At 45.0% G+C, this 19,879-nt stretch overlaps 1 protein-coding gene across 1 annotated transcript; it reads right to left on the bottom strand.

Moving 5' to 3' along the window:
• Positions 1 to 729: 729 nt before the first annotated feature.
• Positions 730 to 16,932, bottom strand: LOC139644136 (NACHT, LRR and PYD domains-containing protein 12-like). Its single transcript, XM_071519510.1, has 10 exons — positions 15,165 to 16,932; positions 14,878 to 15,051; positions 14,103 to 14,276; positions 13,131 to 13,304; positions 12,598 to 12,771; positions 7,056 to 7,229; positions 6,090 to 6,263; positions 4,940 to 5,113; positions 4,238 to 4,284; positions 730 to 3,514 (listed from the first exon to the last, which is right to left on the bottom strand). The coding sequence occupies exons 1-10, from the start codon at positions 16,682 to 16,684 to the stop codon at positions 2,919 to 2,921; spliced, it is 3,381 nt and encodes a 1,126-aa protein (XP_071375611.1). The 5' UTR covers positions 16,685 to 16,932; the 3' UTR covers positions 730 to 2,918.
• Positions 16,933 to 19,879: the final 2,947 nt, after the last annotated feature.

Here is a 19,879-nt window from a genome sequence, read left to right as displayed (position 1 = left end):
CCATAACCAAACTCTCCACAAAGTTTCATGGTGTTGCATGAATCCATTTGGAAGTTGCAAGCTTTTTTATGAGAAGCCATGCCCACTGCCACGCCCCCCTTTGGCCAATTGGTTGGAAAAGTTAATCAGTTCTTCCTTAATTGCCACATGATCAACCTTTCCACAAAGTTTAATGTAAATCCGTTCACAACTTATTACATAACTTAATTATTTGGAATGTCCCACAACATTGCATTTTGTGGAAGCATCCCCGCCGGGAATGAAGCTTGAGTCTCCCGATTAAGAGTCTGCAATCCAACTCCCAAGCATTCACCCACGTGACCAAAAGTGGTGAACAGAGCGACTGACCGACCAACAATGCAATCCTTAGAGCCCCTGCTGTCGCAGGGCTAAAAAAATAAAGTACAAGTACACAAAATAGCTACTCAATTATAGTAACGTGAGCAAATGTAATTAGTTACTTCCATCCTTGGCTTTTATACCATAATGTACTGTAAATTACACAGAGCTATTAATATTAACATTTAAAGTGACCAATCTTTCAACACTCAATCCCATATTAGAAAAGTACGGAGCCCCTCTGGTGACATTTCATGTTAATAAAATAATGTGTGGCAACGATTTAGTAATGCGTCGGAACGAGATCATTATGTCGTCGCCACGAACGAGATCCGTATGTTTGGTACTGGGAATGTTGAAGAAATGCTCTGGAGTCAGAGGTTTGTCTTACTTGAATATATATTTATTGAAAGGAGAGTCTTGCAAGAGGAAGAGATGCGCACAGCAGGAGGCTACGTACACTTCTTCAAAGAGAAGGAGATTGAACCAGTCCTTTATGTATCTTCCAAGGACATACAGAATGTGCTGACATGAAAACAGGTCACCAAAGTAGAGTATAAGATATGTTATGTCTTAAGTTAGAGCTTCCATGGACATCTTGGAGACATCCAGGAGCCATTCTGACAACAAGACCTCTGGCATAGTAGGTTATGTCACAAGGGTTACAGTGAGGTGACCATACATCATGAAACCTTACATTCCCTGAGGTGACCCCAGTTCAGCTGTTAATACATATGTTGAATTTTCTTCCACAGCTTGGAATGATGAGATGAGAATAAAATACCAAATAAAACAAAGCTGCAATAAGCGATTTTCCGACCACTAGAGGGTGACAGAAACACGTTTGTAAATAAAGCATAGCAAAACTACTGGACTACGAAGGCCCCTAAGGACAAACCATGCATAAGGTTAGGCAAGTTAACTTAGTTAAAGATAGAAGGGTTTGCTAAATCATAGACTAAACTCTGCATTTGTGATTTGTGCTCCACTCGTGTTTATTGTGTGTTGAGCGTTATCTTGTATTTCTTACAGGGAGTCAAGTTCATCCCACACATCACTAGCCAGACAGCCTGTGGCTCTGCGGTTTTACTCATGCTTAACCAGGTAAGGAGATTTATTCTGAACTTAATGCTGAGCATTTTCAATGTGAGATGGTCCATACATCGATCACAGACCAATGTATGTTTACTTTGCGCTACATATAACAATTTGTCTTGGATCATCTCTTAAATACATCTTATCTGTCATCACATAGTAGTCCACTGCCCTGAAATATTAAGGTTATTAAATTTTAACAGCATTATATGTTTTTCCAGTCACAAATATCAATATTGTATTACTAAGTGCAACAAACAAAAGGACAATCCAGGCACTCCAAATATAAAAATATAACCACAAGGAAGAAAATATTTAAAAAGCCGTTATTGTAGTGGCTAAATCATTAAAAAAGCCAACATGTTTCGACCACTGTAGGTCTTCTTCAGGGCTTTAAACACAGACAACACGGGTGTGGCCTCACCTATATAATAGCAACAGCCAATGGGAGGCAGTCACATGACCCGGATAATAACATGACAGGTGAAACAAATTGAAAATAATGAAAAAAATATATAAATAAAACGAAATAACATGAGATGAGATTACACAGAAATATTACATGTACATCATGAACGGAAAATAGGTACCCATATATAGGTTTTTCATAGCCTGTGAGAAAAAAAAGGAGAGCCTATACAGAGAAAAATTACAGAAAACATGTGAAGTCTATATCCTCATCGAGACCAGGATACTGTAACGCATCCAGTCGATGGATCCAAAAAGCTTCCCTTTGGTTAAGTTTCCGTATTCTGTCACCCCCCCCCGACCAAAGGTTTAATGTGCTCAATGCCCTCTATGCGCAATAAAGAATCCTTAGCATTGTGGCATTCACTAAAGTGTCTAGCCATGGGGTAATCGCGATTCCTAATTCTAGAGGTGATCCCTCAGGCGTCTTTTTGTACGACCTATGTAGAAAAAACCTTCCACACATGGACAAGACAGACGGTATATGACAAAAGTAGTGTTACAGTTAATGAACTCACTAAGTTTATAAGTTCTGTTTGTGCTAGCATCAACAAAACGCTAGCGCTAGAGCTGTAAGAGCAACCAAGAATAAAAGGTCCTTCATCCCAAATGCAATCACCTTTCTGAACTCCTAACTCCACTCTCCATCACTGCTCTTATGTTTTGGAATTGTTGGACAATGTATATTGTCTTTGTGTGTTGTATTGTATTGATTATTGTGTTGTGTTTTAACCAACCTGTGAAGCCAAAGACAAATTTCCACTGCAGTGGACAATAAAGTTCTATTCTTCTAATTTCTCATTCATTTCATATTCACAATAAAATGTCCACATTCTTGTACGTTTGTGTTGTTAAAATCCTGTTCAGTTACCCAACACACAGAATACACTCCATTTTGTAAACACTGATGAAAACACAAACATTAATATTTTCACATTAGGATGTAGGTGTGTGTGTGTGTGTGTGTGTGTGTGTGTGTGTGTGTGTGTGTGTGAGATCCCGTCCAGAGTGAACTATCATTTCTGCAGCTGTCTTTGGTCAGCAGTATGAGTTTTTCTCTCCTCAATCTGACACAGAGACACTGAGGAACCAAACTTTAACCCAAACCTAAACCCAAACCAGAACCCAGGGTAGAGGGGTTCAGTGAATGTGGAGTGGAAGGTGTGGATATGGATCAGTGTGTCAGAGGAAACTCTGTAGAAGGACAGAGAGCCAGCAGGCCAGTCCAGATACACTGCTACTCTGTCAGAGTCAGAGGAGGAGTGGGAATGCATGGCTGTTCCTCTGTTATTGTGCCAGGCAGAGTAACGATGATCAAAGCAGTATAGACTCCAGGACTTGTCATTCCCTCCAAGTCTGCAGTCAGCACCCCTTCCTCTCCTTCTGATTCCTCTGTAAGTCACTCCTATAGAAACCACTCCTTTCCACTCGACCTCCCAGTAACAGCGACCAGTCAGACCATTTCTACACAGCAGCTGTTTCCAGCAGTCAAATCTCTCTGGGTGATCAGGATATGGCTGCTCCTTTGTCACCTCTGTCACCTTTCTGTTGTCTTCAGACAGGAAGAGCTTTCTGTGTGCTGTGTTTGGGTGCAGTGTGAGTTCACAGGCATCTGATGGAGAGAACAAGACTCAATACAGCAGCAGTTTCTCATGTACCATAGTTCCTCTAATATTGGCCCGGGCCTTTATTTACCTCAACTGCAGAGGGTACCAGGCCTTTATTGGAAGCAGGCTTATATTAGAGACAGGCCTTTATTTCTAATTCCCTCTGTTTGATAAGTATATTTGCTCATATTTTAGTACGAAGCCTCCTTGTTTTCTGATCTGCTTCTGTTGGGGTACGTTAGGTAGCCGTTTTTTTTTTACTGCAATGCATTACCGATAATTACGGTAATCGACGACGGCACGCTCCAGAGACTTCTGCCGGCCGAGCCATCTTGTGGCATACTGCCATCTTGTGGCACTTGTACGTTACTACAAACTACAGTCACATTATATAACAGGCACCAGGAGTTTACCGGTATCCACCGTTGTTTTTTCCTTTGTTTTTTTCCCCGGCCTGTATTTGGGGCCGGCCTTTATTTGTTCGTGTCGACCACGGCCCCGGCCATTATCGGAGACCCGGCTTTTAATTGACTACCGGCCACTATTAGAGTAATAGACCTGTTGTGTTTATTAATGGTTGATTTATTAACACATTGACTGTTCATTTCATAAAAGCTTCATGATGACACATCAGTGTAGGATTTGAATGAATAGATGTCACACATCATCTTTCTATTTAAATAGAAATTGAATGTGTGTTTCACAAATAAAACTAAATACACACTTACACTTCCTCAGACCTGGTTTCAACCACTGCACTCCACCATGGTCCACACTGGGGGGTTAAATAAAGTCAGACCAGAATAATCTCGATAATGGAACAAATAACCTTCATAACCTTCCATATGAGGGATTTTCCAGACGCCGTCACTCATATCCACCATTCAACATTAAACAATATTCCTCAGCTTCTCACTGAATGTATGAATCAGAGTGAATGCTCATATGTATGGTACAGACTGGAGCAGAGAGGAGTAAAATGACTAGACTGTGTAGAGTAACAGGTGTCACTCCACACTGTGTAAATAATGTCTGTAACCATAGTAACATTTACTTCAAACCAACAGACCTCGTAAGTCAGATGCCCACATGCCCAAATATGGTTCACGGTTCCATAGCATAACCTACATATATTTATGTAATATATTTATGTCTACATATGTTTATTTAGGTCCGCTGATTTCTGTAACCGTTTTCTAGTCTAAGTAGTATTTTTGCTAGCAACAAGCTAAACACACTGAATTTTTCAGGCAGTGAGTTTGGTTGTAGAATGCTTCACTCTCATTAATAACTGAACTGTGTGTGAACTGAACAGGATGAAGCTCCAATGAGGAGCGACAGCTGTATTTAGCCGCAGTGTGGACGCAGCCGGTCTGACAGAGAAAATGTGTGTGACTCTCAGCCTTCTAGCAGACGATGCCTCTCCATACCTGAGAGAGTCCAGTCTCCAGTGTGGATCCTCCAGTCCAGCAGAGAGCAGCTTCACTCCTGAGGCTCCTGGATGATTGTAGCTCAGGTCCAGCTTTCTCAGATGGGAGGGGTTGGAGCTCAGAGCTGAGGCCAGAGAAGCACAGCCTTCCTCTGTGAGCAAACAGCCTGACAGCCTGCACACACACACACAGACAACAAGCTACATGTTAGCTACTTTTAGTATACGGCTGTGAAAATAGTTGACAATACAGTCAAAGAAGAGAGAGGAGAAAAACAAGCACAGATCCTGTACAGACCCATGGCGTGTGTGTTGAATTCTGTGCACTGAAGCACTGCGACACTGTTCAATTACCTAGTTCCATAATGTTACTTAAATACCAGATAATAACGTTACCTACCGTTAAAGTTTGTAGGGCAGCAGAAGACATGTTACTGTCTACAAATCCCGTTACTAAAACAAATTTGGAGCAAATTGGGGAATGTTAAGTTTCACTTTTGTTTTCATACTGGGAGATTCCGTGGATTGAGTTCAATGCTGCTGGTCTGCGCATCTCCAAATGACAAACATGACGTGATGTGTGCATTATAGATCGATTTAGATAAATTTCTATACACTGACCAACTTGATTTTGTGCCTCTGTATGGGAAACACTGCATCTCAGTCAAAGACGCCCTCTAGAGGCCATCTGACGAAGTGCATCATCTCACTAAGCGTCCCAGACTGACTGACTGACTGCCTAACCTGACCTGTCCCACTGTGCTGTGGAAAAAATTGCACTGTCTCAATCAGTTGACCCAGTGATCAGCTCTGTGGCTTCATTTGGTTCAGTTTGAGAGTCTTCAACTCAATTTGTGAAAGAATCTTAGAAGTCCTTTCTGCTATTTTAGGTTTCAGCAACTGAAGGAAAGGAAATGGTCAAATATCTTCATGGAAAGTAATTCTCAGGGGCTACAAAACAGTCATAAATGTTGGCATCACAACTAGTTTAACATCATGTAAGCAGAGAAAATAGTATGCAGGTCAGGTGTTTATTTACTGACATTGACCTGCATGTAAAGCAGGATGGAAATCTGCTGAACAGATTGAAGAATCCTGAGCAGAGAGAGCCAACTTCAAGTCAACTTCAAAAAAACTGTAAAGGATCTGACCTGAGAGTTTCCAGTCGGCAGTGTGGACTCTCCAGTCCAGCAGAGAGCAGCTTCACTCCTGAATCCTGCAGGTCGTTGTTACTCAGGTCCAGCTCTCTCAGACTAGAGGACTGGGAGCTCAGAACTGAGGCCAGAGCTTCACAGCTTCTCTCTGACATCATACAGACACTCAGCCTGAAGGAGAATTAGTGATAAAGACAAACAAGGACTTTGAAAATATTTCTGTATTCTGATTTGGATAAATACATCCACCAAATGGTATATGCTATGTTATGCTTTACAAAAAAGCCACAAAGAAGAATAGTAAGACATATCAAGCAGATCGAAAGTATTTTAAAATTTCACAGTCTAGGGACGCTGATGGCAAACGTGTTTTCACCTTCAGTCTTGAGTCTAGACTAAGGGAAAGTAAGAAAAACCCAAAGATCTCAGCTTGTTCTACGGCTCATAGGGAACTAAGAGCTCTGCAGTGGAACTCACGGACAAAACTAGGCATGCTATAAATGTGATCAGTGAAGTCTTAATATTAATTCTGTATATGTTGTAACCAGTAGAGAGATGCTAAACCTGGGGATATATGATCTCTGCTTAACACTAATTAAAATCCTAGCTGCTCTATTCTGAACAAGCTGCAGATGTGACAGTGAATTATAGCTGAGACAGGAATAGAGAGAAGTGCAGCAATCTAATGACATGATATTAAAGCATGGATGATCTTCTCTAAATCCTGTGTATATGAATCTGGATCAGAATAAAACAAGTGCTGCAATTCCAAAACTTTCTATCCAGTGAAATTGAAATTGAAAATGCCAGTGTAAAATCGCTCAGAAAACCTGATATATAACTTGCAGGGTCACACTTTGGAGATTGAAGAATCCAGACCTGAGAGAGACTGTTTTGAGAGCACAGATCTTAGTTTGCAGAAATGTGTCAAGTCAATTGAAAAAAACAGTAAATGGATCTGACCTGAGAGTTTCCAGTCTGCAGTGTGGACTCCCCAGTGCGGCAGAGAGCATCTTCACTCCTGAATCCTGCAGGTTGTTGTTACTCAGGACTAGCTCTCTCAGACTAGAGGACTGGGAGCTCAGAACTGAGGCCAGAGCTTCACAGCTTCTCTCTGACAGCTTACAGCCACTCAGCCTGAAGAAGAATTAGTGATGAAGACAAACAATAACTTCTGTATACTGATTTGGATAAATACCTCCACCAAATGGTATATGCTATGTTATGCTTTACAAAAAAACCCACAAAGAAGAATAGTAAGATATATAAAGCAGATTTAAAGTGTTTTAAAATTCCACAGTCTAGGGAAGCTGATGGCAAACATGTTTTCACCTTCAGTCTTGAGTCTAGACTAAGGGAAAGTAAGAAAAACCCAAAGATCTCAGCTTGGTCTCCGGCTCACAGGGAACTAAGAGCTCTGCAGTGTAACTCATGGACAAAACTAGCCATGCTTTAAATGTGATCAGTGAAATCTTAATAACAATTCTGTATCTAAGTGGTAACCAGCAGAGAGATGCTAAACTTGGGGATACATGATCTCTTCTTTGCACTAGTTAAAATCCTAGCTGCTCTATTCAGAACGATAGTTACGTCTTGTAACTCTAGTTCTATGATCTGACAGGGCTCTATTGGCTTATTTATTTATTATTTATTTGTTGGTTTATTTAACAGGGACAGTGAACATTAATACACATTGCTGTAAATGCGCCAGAGTTAGCCAAGAGGCTATTTTTCATCTGTAGTCCCTGGACCGATGTTACAGGGTCACCCTAAAAACAGAATATAATATAACATAATGTAATATAAGATAGAATTTACAAAATTATTGGTATCATTTATAAGCATGCAGAACAATAATAAAAAAAGAGAGAATATTAATGTTAATCATAGACATAAAAAGCATGCATAGTGTATAAAATACATAAATCAGTCTGACATGATAAAAGCAAAAACCACAATAAGACAAGCAGGTACATGAGGGCAGACTGGCAATACCAAGATAGCAACAGGTGACAGCAGACAGCAAGGGAAGTTCAGCACAGACAGATTGAGGGCAGTGAGGTGCAATTGAGTGTTAGTGCTGACAGAGCTGAGTACTAATTAACCATGTCTTTAAATGAGCTCTAAATAAACCGTATGTGTCCAATTCTCTAATATTTGCTGGGATGGAGTTCCATTCTAGTGCAGCTTTAACAGAGAAAGCAGACTGAAGTACTTTCCTTAGCCACTCATCTAGTCGCCTCAGCCAATCAGGATGAGCCTATACACCCCCTATGGGGCCTCGCACTTATAAATGGCGAGCGGCCCCTCATTCAACATCCACTAAGTCTTCAGCAACTTGTGGAGCGGCAGGGCAAGCTGTTAGAGGGCTCCACCTGTGATCATAGAACTAGAGTTACAAGAAGTAACTATCATTCTATTTCACACAGGCTTCGCCCTCTAACAGGGCTCTATTGGCTTAGGGGGCAAAGCCCAATGACTTCACTCCCTGCCGAGACACTAACACGAACAACATGCTGTGTCATAGCCTGGATCGACTGTAACAACGCAATAGGTCATCCAGATATGGTTCCGCTCACGCCCATATCCATAGAATGGGGGGTGTGAAAAACCAATGTTACACTTAAATCATGTTGACAAAACAATAAGGTGTAGTGCTGGCCAACCCAGCGGCCGGTCTCCACTGAGCTACAGCATGAGGGACTCAGGCCTATTAGGTCATTTCTTCACAGATCTCGTGTACCAGTACTGAGTACAGAACCGGAGAAAGACCCAGACACTTCCAACAGTTAGAAGCTGGTGAATGGACAGGGCGTCAACGGGATGCCACTGTGCAGATCTCCTCCACACCTGTTCCACTGAACAGTGCCGTCGACGCAGCCACACTCCACAGTGCTGCTGTGTGGTCCGGGGCCACCAGAATGAGCGAGTCTCTCCGCTCTCACTCTCGCCAGCAGGGGAGGAATGAGATGGAGAGGAGGAAAGGCATACAGCAGCTTTCCTGGCCATGGCGCGTGTCCGAATGTGTCCACCGCCAATGGGGGAGCGTCTTGGGGAAACAGAGAGAACCACAGCGGACAGTGGGCATTCTGCCAGGTGGCGAACAGGTCCACTTCTGCCTTCCTGAATCGGGACCAAATCCGGTCCACTATGTCGGGATGTAATCTCCATTCATCCTCCAGGGGCCTGCCCCTCGACATGAGGTCGGCCCCCGTGTTCTCCAGGCCTGGAATATGCAGCGCCTTGAGAGAACGGAGGTGCTCTGTAGCCCAGCGCCACAGGTTCTCGGCAGCCTTCAAAAATAGTGCGGATTGCACTCCGCCCTGTTGATGTAGGCCACCGTCGAACGGTTGTCGGTCCTCACTAGCACATCCTTCCCCTGTAACAGAGGCAGGAAGTGCTGTAGGACCAGCATGACTGCAGTCAGCTCTAGTAGGTTGATGTGCTGGTTTGTCTCTGTAGACCACACACTGACTGACTGCCCCAGGCAGGTTCCCCTTCCTGAGAAGTTATGATCAACTCTCTCACTCCTGTGAAGAATGTGGGTGGCATGTACTGAAACTGGAGTGAATAACCCAGACGTAACGTCCTGTCCATTCATTCTGTTAGCTGCTAGCCCGGCAGCCAATGAATGGCCTGCCGGCATCTGAAGTCCCGCCTCCACATTCGCATAGCTGTTTTCTGATGGCACCGCTATTTGCTCAGTGGCAAAAACTGCATTAGAATCAGCAGACGGCGTTCTAGCCATAGACTGTAATACACAGCCCCCTTTTACGTCTGCTACTCGCTTCGAGGTTAGAGTAGGCGGCGGAGAGGGAAAACGGCGTTGACAACGCTGTGTGAGAAAGACCGTCCTCATCCATGTCTGCTTGCTGCTGAGGGGAGGCAACGATGATGTCAGCAGAACGGTCCATTGAGCGGAGGAGCGGAGTTATTTGACAACTTGCCCGCTCCTGCTCCATAGACACCAACTGGCGTCTAGGAGAAATCAAGCACGGCGTCACAGAAGAGAAGCGGGGAGCCGTCCTCTCATTCGGGCCAAGCAGGCAACTGATTCCCCATGCTTCACGAAGGAGCTGCCGTCTGGAGCTCAGCTGCTGGCTGAGATGGGTGAGAGGCCACTCTGCCATCATCAAGCCCGCGTTTCTGTGGATGAGGAACCACCAAACCGCTCACTGCCACAGCAGAGAGCAAAATGATGGCTGTGATCGCCGCTCTGGCCGGTATGCCTTGTGGGAGGAGGACAGAGAGCAATCGGCTGTCAGGGTGGTAGGAAAAGGCTCTTTATGGAAGAAGTAATTTGTTTAATTGCAAACAAAGACATCATTCACACAAGGCACAATGGGAACATCTTCAGGAACATTGTGGGGGGATGCGAGGACAACGCCACTAACACACGGCTGGGGCTGACCAGAAGCCCCGCAGGCCGAGTCGGTTCCCCCCTCCGACAGTCAGTTCTTGCTGGGTGGCTGGTTCCCAGCCTTCCAGGAACAAGCCAGCAGTCGACGGGAATCTCGGGGTCCTCTCTGGGCCGGTGGCGGAGGAGGAGCATCGCCATCAGAGCGAGCCGGTGGTGGGGCGGGCTGCGTCGAGGATGGGGCCAGCGGGGGCAGAGAGGAGGACGTAGCGGAAGAGGAAGCCGCATTACACTGTCCACGCCTCTTGGACACCGTCGTACACCGTTCCCTCAAGTCCTGCGAGGAAGTCTTCTGCTTGGTGGAAGAAGACGCCAACGGCAGATGACGGTGCAGCTGAGCATTTTCCTCCTCTATGCGTTGGAAATGCTGTGTAGCCAAGGTGACGGATGCGCCAAAGAGCCCATCAGGCGACAGCGGAGCACCTAGCAGGTCCTCCTTGTCCTTCTTCTGAAGGGCTGTCAGACCGAGTCACACGTGCCAAGCACCGATGGTAGACAAAGCCATGATGCGGCAGCGACTCCCCTGGTTAAATTGTTCATCTGTCCCGCAATACGGGATACATGATCCAAATCAGAAGCAGGGAGGGAGGTTTTCCCTGTCAAAACAGTAGATAGAGACACCCCCAGCAGCCCCAGGTTATTGGCCATGGCTGCAGTTTCACCATCTCCTTGTCCTTCGATTAAGGAGGAGCATGTTTCCTGCTGCCAGACCAGCTGGTTGAGCCAGGAGAAAAATGATCGGCCAGCACGTCATCGAGCGGGGGAAGACCAGAGCGGCAGATAGCAGCTTTCCTGTGGACATTGGAAAAATCAAAGAGGCCGGAGATAGGAGCCCTGCAGCGGAGCGGCTCCTTCCAGGATGTTTCCACAGATGCCCAAATCTCGTCCAAGGCGGGAGCGATGAAGACTGGCTTGGTCTCTGCCGCCAGCGGATAGACTCCCTGGGCCAGGTGATCAGTGGAACAAGGGGGTTCAGGGGGCGGAAGTGGGATCCCGCCATTCTTGGCGGCCGTCCTCATCACGTTGGGGAAGGCTTGTTTTAACGATGGATGAGGTAGAATGGCGGAGGTGAAGGACACAGCCGTAACGGAGACGGAGATGTTGTCATCGCTGTCCCCCGGCGGCGGCATCTCTTCTTCTTCCTCCGCTACCAAGGGAGGAGCTGGCAGCAAAAGTGCTGCGGCAGGAGCAGAGGAGCAGAGCTCAGGTGAGCCTGAGTTTCAAGTGCCTCGGCCCGGAACACGCCGCCACCGGCCTCCGCCTCGCTGTCGTCACAGCGGAGCTCAATCTCAGGAGAACGCTGATGCTGATAGCGTTTGAAATGAGCCCAACACTGCTGGTGTCTCACCATGGGAAGGGCCCTGCAGCTGCTGCAATCCAGCGAGTCGGAGACGCCGTCAGTGGCGTGTTCCAGGCCGAGACACTTGAAAAATGCCTCATGTGGATCCGTCGTCGTGATCAGGCCGGGGCAGTCGGGGTAGTATTTAGCAATGTTGGTCTCAGACAGTGCCATCCTAGGCAACTTGTTCGTCAGGCACTGAAGAAAAAGTGGATTTTGAATGAGGGGCCGCTCGCAATTTATAAGTGCGAGGCCCCATAGGGGGTGTATGGGCTCATCCTGATTGGCTGAGCACGTGCATGCAAATTTTCAGTGAGCTGAGGCGACTAGATGAGTGGCTAAGCCAATAGAGCCCTGTTAGAGGGCGAAGCCTGTGTGAAATAGAACAAGCTGGAGATGACAGTGAATTATGGCTGAGACAGGAATAGAGAGAAGTGCAGTAATCTAATGACATGATATCAAAGCATGGATGATCTTCTCTAAATCCTTCATGTTCATGGCTGTGTAAATGAATTTGGATCAGAATAAATAAATAAATTCCAAAAATTTCTATCCAGTGAAATTGGAATTGAAAATGCTGTTGTAAAATCACTCTGAAAACCTGATATACAGTATAACTTGCAGGGTTGCACTTTGCAGATTGAAGAATCCTGACCTGAGAGAGACTGTTTTGAGAGAATGGACCTTGAAAAAAAAAGAAAAAATGTGTCAAATCAATTGAAAAAAAGCAAACTGTAAATGGATCTTACCTGAGAGTTTCCAGTGTACCGTGTGGACTCTCCAGTCCAGCAGAGAGCAGCTTCATTCCTGAATCCTGCAGGTTGTTGTTACTCAGGTCAAGCTCTCTCAGACTAGAGGACTGGGAGCTCAGAACTGACGACAACTCCTGACAGCATTTCTCTGTGAGCTTGTTTTGATTCAACCTGACAAAATTAATAGAAACATTTTCCTATATGTTTTATCATTCCAGAGCGACTCACTGTCAGTGAGCAGGAAGGGGTTCATTGTCTTACTCAAGTACATCTGGACAGGGAACATTTTATGTTTAAGAGCTCAAACATGATGCTTTATCTCTGACACAGAGTAGAAAAGATCAGAAATATAATACAATACATTTTTATCAAACCGGATTCATACCATACAAAATTATTTTATTTGATCAATGCAGCAAATGTTCATGACCACAAATAATAAAAAAAATCAGAACACAAAGATGAAAACCAGCATGCAATGTTATAGTTAAAACATATTGTTAGACAAAAGCATCATAACCTGATCTGACCTGAGACGTTTCAGTGTACAGTGTGGACTCTCCAGTCCAGCAGAGAGCAGCTTCACTCCTGAATCCTGCAGGTCATTGTTACTCAGGTCCAGCTCTCTCAGACTAGAGGACTGGGAGCTGAGAACTGAGGCCAGAGCTTCACAGCTTCTCTTTGACAGGTTACAGTCACTCAGCCTGAAGGAGAATTAGTGATAAAAATGAACAAGAACTTTAAAAATATTTATTTTTTTCTGTATTCTGATTTGAATAAATACATCCACCAAATAGTATATTCTATATGCTTTACAAAAAAGCCATAAAGAAGAATAGTAAGATATATGAAGCAGATTTAAAGTGTTTTAAAATTTCACAGTCTAGGGAAACTGATGACAAACATGTTTTCACCTTCATTCTTGAGTCTAGACTGAGGGAAAGTCAGAAGGACCTGAAAATCGTAGCTTGCTCTCTGGCTCACAGGGAACTAAGAGCTCTGCAGTGGAACTCATTGACAAAACTAGCCATGCTTTAAATGTGATCAGTGAAATCTTAACATTAAGTCTCTATCTAAGTGCTAACCAGTAGAGAGATGCTAAACTTGGGGATATGATCTCTTCTTTGCACTAAAATCATAGCCGCTCTGTTCAGAGCAAGCTGGAGATGTGACAGTTACTTATGGCTGAGACAGGAATAGAGAGAAGTGCAGTAATATAATGACATGATATCAAAGCATGGATGATCTTCTCTAAATCCTTTGTGTTCATGGCTGTGTATATGAATAAAACAAGTGCTGGGAAATTCAAATAATTTCTATCCAGTGAAATTGGAATTGAAAATTATGTAAAATCGCTCAGAAAACCTGATATATAACTTGCAGGGTCACACTTTGCAGATTGAAGAATCATGACCTAAGAGAGACTGTTTTGAGAGCATGGACATTAGTTTGGAGAAATGTGTCAAATCAATTAAAAAAAAAAAACTGTAAATGGATCTGACCTGAGAGTTTCCAGTCTGCAGTGTGGACTCCCCAGTCCAGCAGAGAGCAGCTTCACTCCTGAATCCTGCAGGTCGTTCTTACTCAGGTCCAGCTCTCTCAGACTAGAGGACTGGGAGCTCAGAGCTGAGGCCAGAGCTTCACAGCTTCTCTCTGACATCATACAGACACTCAGCCTAAAGGAGAATTAGGAGGAAATGATTTTGTTTGTTCAATGCAGAAAATGTTCATGACCACAAATGAAGCGAAGCCTGTGAAACTAGTTCAGGCAGACAACTCGAGTCGCGCTGCAGTCACGTGATACATACACTACTCATACACTCTTATCAAGTGCCCCCCTCTCAATAAGACGGTCTATTTAAGCTTCCTGCACCTGCTAACACACCTTCGCATTGCCATGCTGCTGCTACGCTGCTCAGACTGCTGGTTACTGCTGCTCAGTTATTGTTGCTGCTAACCATACATCATTTCATCATCCCCACCTCCACCCCAGCATCCACCTGTAGGCTCTGATTCTAGGTTTCCCCCAGGGGGGAATTTCCCCATCGTCACTCCCTGCTCTCTTTGGCTAGCTAGGTGTATACTTGCAGGGACAGGATCAGAGCCTAGACGCCATACTTAATTCTGTATATATTTGCATTCATTCTCAATAATCTGTTTACATGAGTTGGCAGACTGAAATAATACAAAAAATTTAAAAGAACACAAAGATGAAAACCAGCATGCAATGTTAGTTACAACATATTGTTACACAAAAGCATCATAACCTGATCTGACCTGAGAGTTTCCAGTCTGCAGTGTGGACTCCCCAGTCCAGCAGAGAGCAGCTTCACTCCTGAATCCTGCAGGTTGTTGTGACTCAGGTCCAGCTCCCTCAGACTAGAGGACTGGGAGCTGAGAACTGAGGCCAGAGCTTCACAGCTTCTCTCTGACAGCTGACAGACACTCAGCCTGAAGGAGAATTAGTGATAAAGACAAGAACAAGAACTTTAAAAATATTTTTTTTCTTCTGTATGAATATTAGGTTTAATATATTGAATCTCTCCAGTTTTCTGAGCACCTACGCAGATTTACTGGAGGCTTTGACCACTGGCAGCAGCCTCAGAAGAGCCTCTTCTGAAGCAGAGTATTTCTTCAGGTCAAACACGTCCAGCTGTTGTTCTGATGACAGTAAGATGAAGACCAGAGCCGACCAGTGAGCAGGGGAGAGTTTGACTGTGGAGAGACTTCCTGATCTCAGGTACTGTTGGATGTCCTCCACTAGAGAATGGTCATTCAGCTCATTCAGACAGTGGAACAGATTGATGCTTCTCTCTGGAGAGGGATTCTCTCTGATCTTCTTCTTAATGTACTGGACTGTTTCCTGATTGTTCTGTGAGCTACTTCCTGTCTGTGTCAGCAGGTCTTCTAGGAGAGTCTGATTGGTCTTCAGTGAAAGACCCAGGAGGAAGCGCAGGAACAAGTCCAGGTGTCCATTTGGACTCTGTAAGGCCTTGTCCACAGCACTCTGGTATAGGTGTTTTAGTTTAGATTTGTTTCTAGATAGTGTAAACCACCAGAATATTGACTGTGGTTCTGACAGTAGATTGACACCAGAGTCGATAAATGAGATGATGACATAAACAGCAGCCAGAAACTCCTGAATGCTCAGATGGACAAAGCAGAACACCTTGTCCTGGTACAGCCCATGCTCCTCTTTAAAGATCTGTGTGAACACTCCTGAGTACACTGAGGCTGCTCTGATATTAATGCCACACTCTGCCAGGTTGGCTTCATAGAAGATCAGGTTGCCTTTCTCCAGCTGCTCAAAAGCCAGTTTTCCCAGAGAGAGAATCATCTCCCTGCTCTCTGTATTCCAGAGTGGATCTGTCTCATCTCTCCCATGATACTTGACTTTCCCCAGTTTAGACTGAACCACCAAGAAGTGGATGTACATCTCAGTCAGGGTCTTGGGCAGGCCTCCTCTCTCACTGGGTTTCAACACATGCTCCAGAACTGTAGCAGTGATCCAGCAGAAGACTGGGATGTGGCACATGATGTGGAGGCTTCGTGAAGTCTTGATGTGGGAGATGATGCTGTTGGCCTGCTCCTCACCTCTGAATCTCTTCCTGAAGTACTCCTCCTTCTGTGGGTCAGTGAAGCCTCTCACCTCTGTCACCATGTCAACGCATTCAGGAGGGATCTGATTGGCTGCTGCAGGTCGTGTGGTTATCCAGAGGCGAGCAGAGGGAAGCAGTTTCCCCGTGATGAGGTTTGTCAGCAGCACATCCACTGTGGTTGACTCTGTAACATCAGTCAGGATCTTGTTCTTCTTGAAGTCTAGAGGAAGTCGACACTCATCCAGACCGTCAAAGATGAACACAACCTGGAACTTGTCAAACCTGCAGATTCCTGCTTCTTTCTCAATAAAGAAGTGATGAAGAAGTTCCACCAAGCTGCACTTTTCCCCTTTCAGCAGATTCAGCTCTCGGAAACTGAATAGAAATGTGAACTGTATATCCTGGTTGGCTTTGTTTTCAGCCCAGTCCAGAGTGAACTTCTGTGTTAAGACTGTTTTCCCAATGCCAGCCACTCCCTTTGTCATCAATGTTCTGGTTGGTTTATCTCTTCCAGGTAAGGGTTTAAAGATGTCTTCACATCTGATTGGTGTTTCTGGTCTTGCTGGTTTCCTGGATGCTGTTTCAATCTGTCTGACCTCATGTTCATCATTGACCTCTCCACTCCCTCCCTCTGTGATGTAGAGCTCTGTGTAGATCTAATTCAGAGGTGTTGGGTTTCCTGCTTTAGCAATCCCCTCAAACAAACACTGGAACTTCTCCTTCAGATTAGATTTGAGTTCACGTTGGCACTCGGCAGCAATAGATTCTAAATGAACAAATGAAATCAATGAGTGGACTTCAGTGTGGATGCATATATTTTCCCCCTTCATGACATCTATTCAGCTCATCAGTACTGGACAAACATGTTCTGACTGTGTGTGCAGTCCAGAAGAATTGTATAGATCTGATACAGATGTGTACAGCATATTTACAGCAGTGTGGAAATGTAAACATCTCTCATTTCCCCTTTCCATCATGTTAAACCTGTTAAAAGCCTCTTACTGCTTTGCAGAGAGTCAGCCAGCTCCTCCTGCTTCATTCTCCTCAGGAAGTGCAGTGTGATCTGCAGAAAAGCCTCTCTGCTGCTCCTCCTATGCTCTTCCTCCTCACCGTCCACCACCTCCATCTGCCTCTCTAAACATTCTGGGTAAACTAGAAGCCTCTGGGACCTTTTCAGCTCATTCTTCACAAAAGTGACAATGTTCTCCTCAAGAAGCTGTAACAGAATATTACATAAATTAAAGTTTCATATTGAAATTGTGGAACACAATATCAAATCCATCTTGCATGGTTTGAAAGCCCACTGGTCTAAGGCTATAAGACTATAATGACCAGAAAGGTTGTATTGCATTTTCATTGTAGCTGAAGTAAAAGGTGCTGTTGTACATTTACACACCATAAATATGGAGTCCAGGTCTGTTTGATGCTCCTGGACAGACTGACCACTGGGAACCTCTTTCCTTTGCTGGTGAACTCTGTCGAGAAAACATTAAGTATTAGGTCTCCAGATATATAGGTTATACACACAAACACACACACTCACAGGTTGTTAACGGTGTTGTGTTCTGTCATGATGAATCCAGGCAGAAACACAAGGTGAACTCCACTGTAAATGTTTCTCTGGAGTGGCTTTCCCAAAGCATATTGTAGTGTACTAAACAGAGAGAATACCCCCAGGCAGACCGAGGAGGGGGGGAGGATAATCTGCCATTAAGGACGGATCACACGGCCAAAAACCCGGACAATTGTATAAGGACTACTAGATTGGATGCGGCAAGACAGGAGGGTGAAGCCAAAAGAAGATGCAACATCTGCGGTGGAATATTCAAGAATGAACGTGGCGTGAAAATTCACCAAGGCAAGTCCAAGTGCAAAGAGCAGCTACAGCAACGCAAAGCACCTGATACTACCCAGAGAGCTATCTCCGAGTTTATTAGTACTGCTTGTCAGTCGGTGGAGGACCAGGGCCAGGAGGCAAACCACAGTGCTCTGGACCTCTCTGCTCAACCTGCTCAGAGCACAAGAAGAGGGGGTGAATCCGAAAGTCTAGAGGACTTTGAGAGGAAACCATGGCTGAATTTACCACCAGCAGCAGATCGCAGATGGGCACAATTGGATGAAGATCTGAGCATCATCCTGGACAACACCCTGAAAGGAGATGCAACCAAGAAGATAAAGACCATGGTGCAAGTTATGTATCAGGCATGCCAAGATGCCTTTGGTGTGAAGGTAGGCAAAACTGTCAAGCTACCAGCAGGTCCCAGTAGGAGGCAGCGCCAGATCACAGAATTGCAGAAAGAACTAAGGATGCTCAAGAAAAGGTGGCGGAAAGCAGGTGGGGAAAAAGCAGCCCTGAACCAACTAAGCTCAGAGGTGCGGAAAAACCTACTTCATCTTCGCAAGGCAGAAATAATCCGGAGAAAGCAGAGAGAGAAGCGTCGACAGAGGAAAGCATTTTTAACAACCCCTTCCAGTTCACAGCTGACCTCCTCGGAAAGCCTAAAAGCGGGAGACTGATATGTTCTAAGGAAGAAGTGGAGGACAGTGTGGCAGCAGCACATGATGACCCCAGCAGAAACATTCTACTGGGGGACTGTCCTTTCCAGCTGCCAACACACAAGTCACACACCCCTTTCAGCATGGCAGACTTCACCCTTGACAAAGTAAGGGCAGTAGTGGAAAAAGCTTGAGCAGGATCTGCTCCAGGACCATCAGGCACCACTTACAAGATCTACAAAAACTGTCCACAGCTACTGAAGAGGTTATCGAAGCTTTTGCGGACACTCTGGAAGAAGAAGCAGGAACCCTGGCTCTGGACACTCACTGAGGGTTGCTTTGTCCCTAAAGAACTGAACTCGGCAGGACTTGACCAGTTTCGAGAGATCTCCCTGTTAGACGTAGAAGAGAAAATATTCTGGTCCATCATTGCCAAAAGACTAACATCTTCTCTACTCGCCAATGAGTACATTGACCCAAGTGTCCAAAAAGGAGGAGTCCCGGGGTACTCTGGATGCCTGGAGCATACATCAGTGATCAGCGAGGTCATCAAGGAAGCCAAGAGTAACAAGAACACACTCTCAGTCGTAGGGTTAGATCTCGCCAAAGCCTACCCAAGCGTACCCCACCAGCTGATCCAAAATGCATTGGCGCACTACCAAGTACCATCAGAAGTAGTCAAGCTTGTGATGTCACACATGGATTCGCTAAAGATGAGGTTCACTGTGGGAAACTTCACCACCAAATGGCAGAGGCCGGAGAAGGGCATCATGGCAGGATGCACAATTTCCGTGGTCCTGTTTGTGGCTGCCATGAATCTACTACTAAAGGCAGGAGGAATGCAATGTCGAGGGCCAAAAGCGGACGACAATACAAGACATCCGGCCTGCAGAGCTTTCATGGATGATATAACTGTGATGACTCCATCGATCCAAGGAACACGATGGATCCTAAGCTTGCTGGAGAAGATGGCTACATGGTCATGGATGCAATTCAAACCAGAAAAATCTAGGAGCCTAAGTATCCTGAAAGGAAAGCTGACAAAAAACATCTTCAGCATTCAAGGGTCTGAGATTCCAACGATTCAAGAACAAGGAATCCGATGCCTTGGTAAGAATTATGACAGCACCCTGAAGGACAGCGGCAACCTCAGAGACATCATGGCTCAACTAAACATCTGGCTC

The sequence above is a fragment of the Centroberyx affinis genome, unplaced genomic scaffold, assembly GCF_046629955.1.
Source record: "Centroberyx affinis isolate AG114_WGS23_722 - 3 ecotype Tasmania unplaced genomic scaffold, CSIRO-AGI_Caff_v1 ptg000712l_1, whole genome shotgun sequence".
Taxonomy (NCBI): Eukaryota; Metazoa; Chordata; class Actinopteri; order Beryciformes; family Berycidae; genus Centroberyx; species Centroberyx affinis.
Note: the sequence above shows the minus strand (reverse complement) of the source record. Positions and strands in the feature narration are given on the sequence as shown.

Bases quoted from the DNA above. Each gene is read 5' to 3' on its own strand.
- LOC139644136 (XM_071519510.1), bottom strand. From the start codon at position 16,684: ATGACAAAGGGAGTGGCTGGCATTGGGAAAACAGTCTTAACACAGAAG. The intron at 12,772-13,130 runs GTCAGATCAGGT...TAATTTTGTCAG, and splicing joins TGTACACTGAAACGTCTCAG to GTTGAATCAAAACAAGCTCA. The intron at 4,285-4,939 runs GTATGGAGAGGC...TTAACCCCCCAG, and splicing joins TGGAGACTGGACTCTCTCAG to TGTGGACCATGGTGGAGTGC.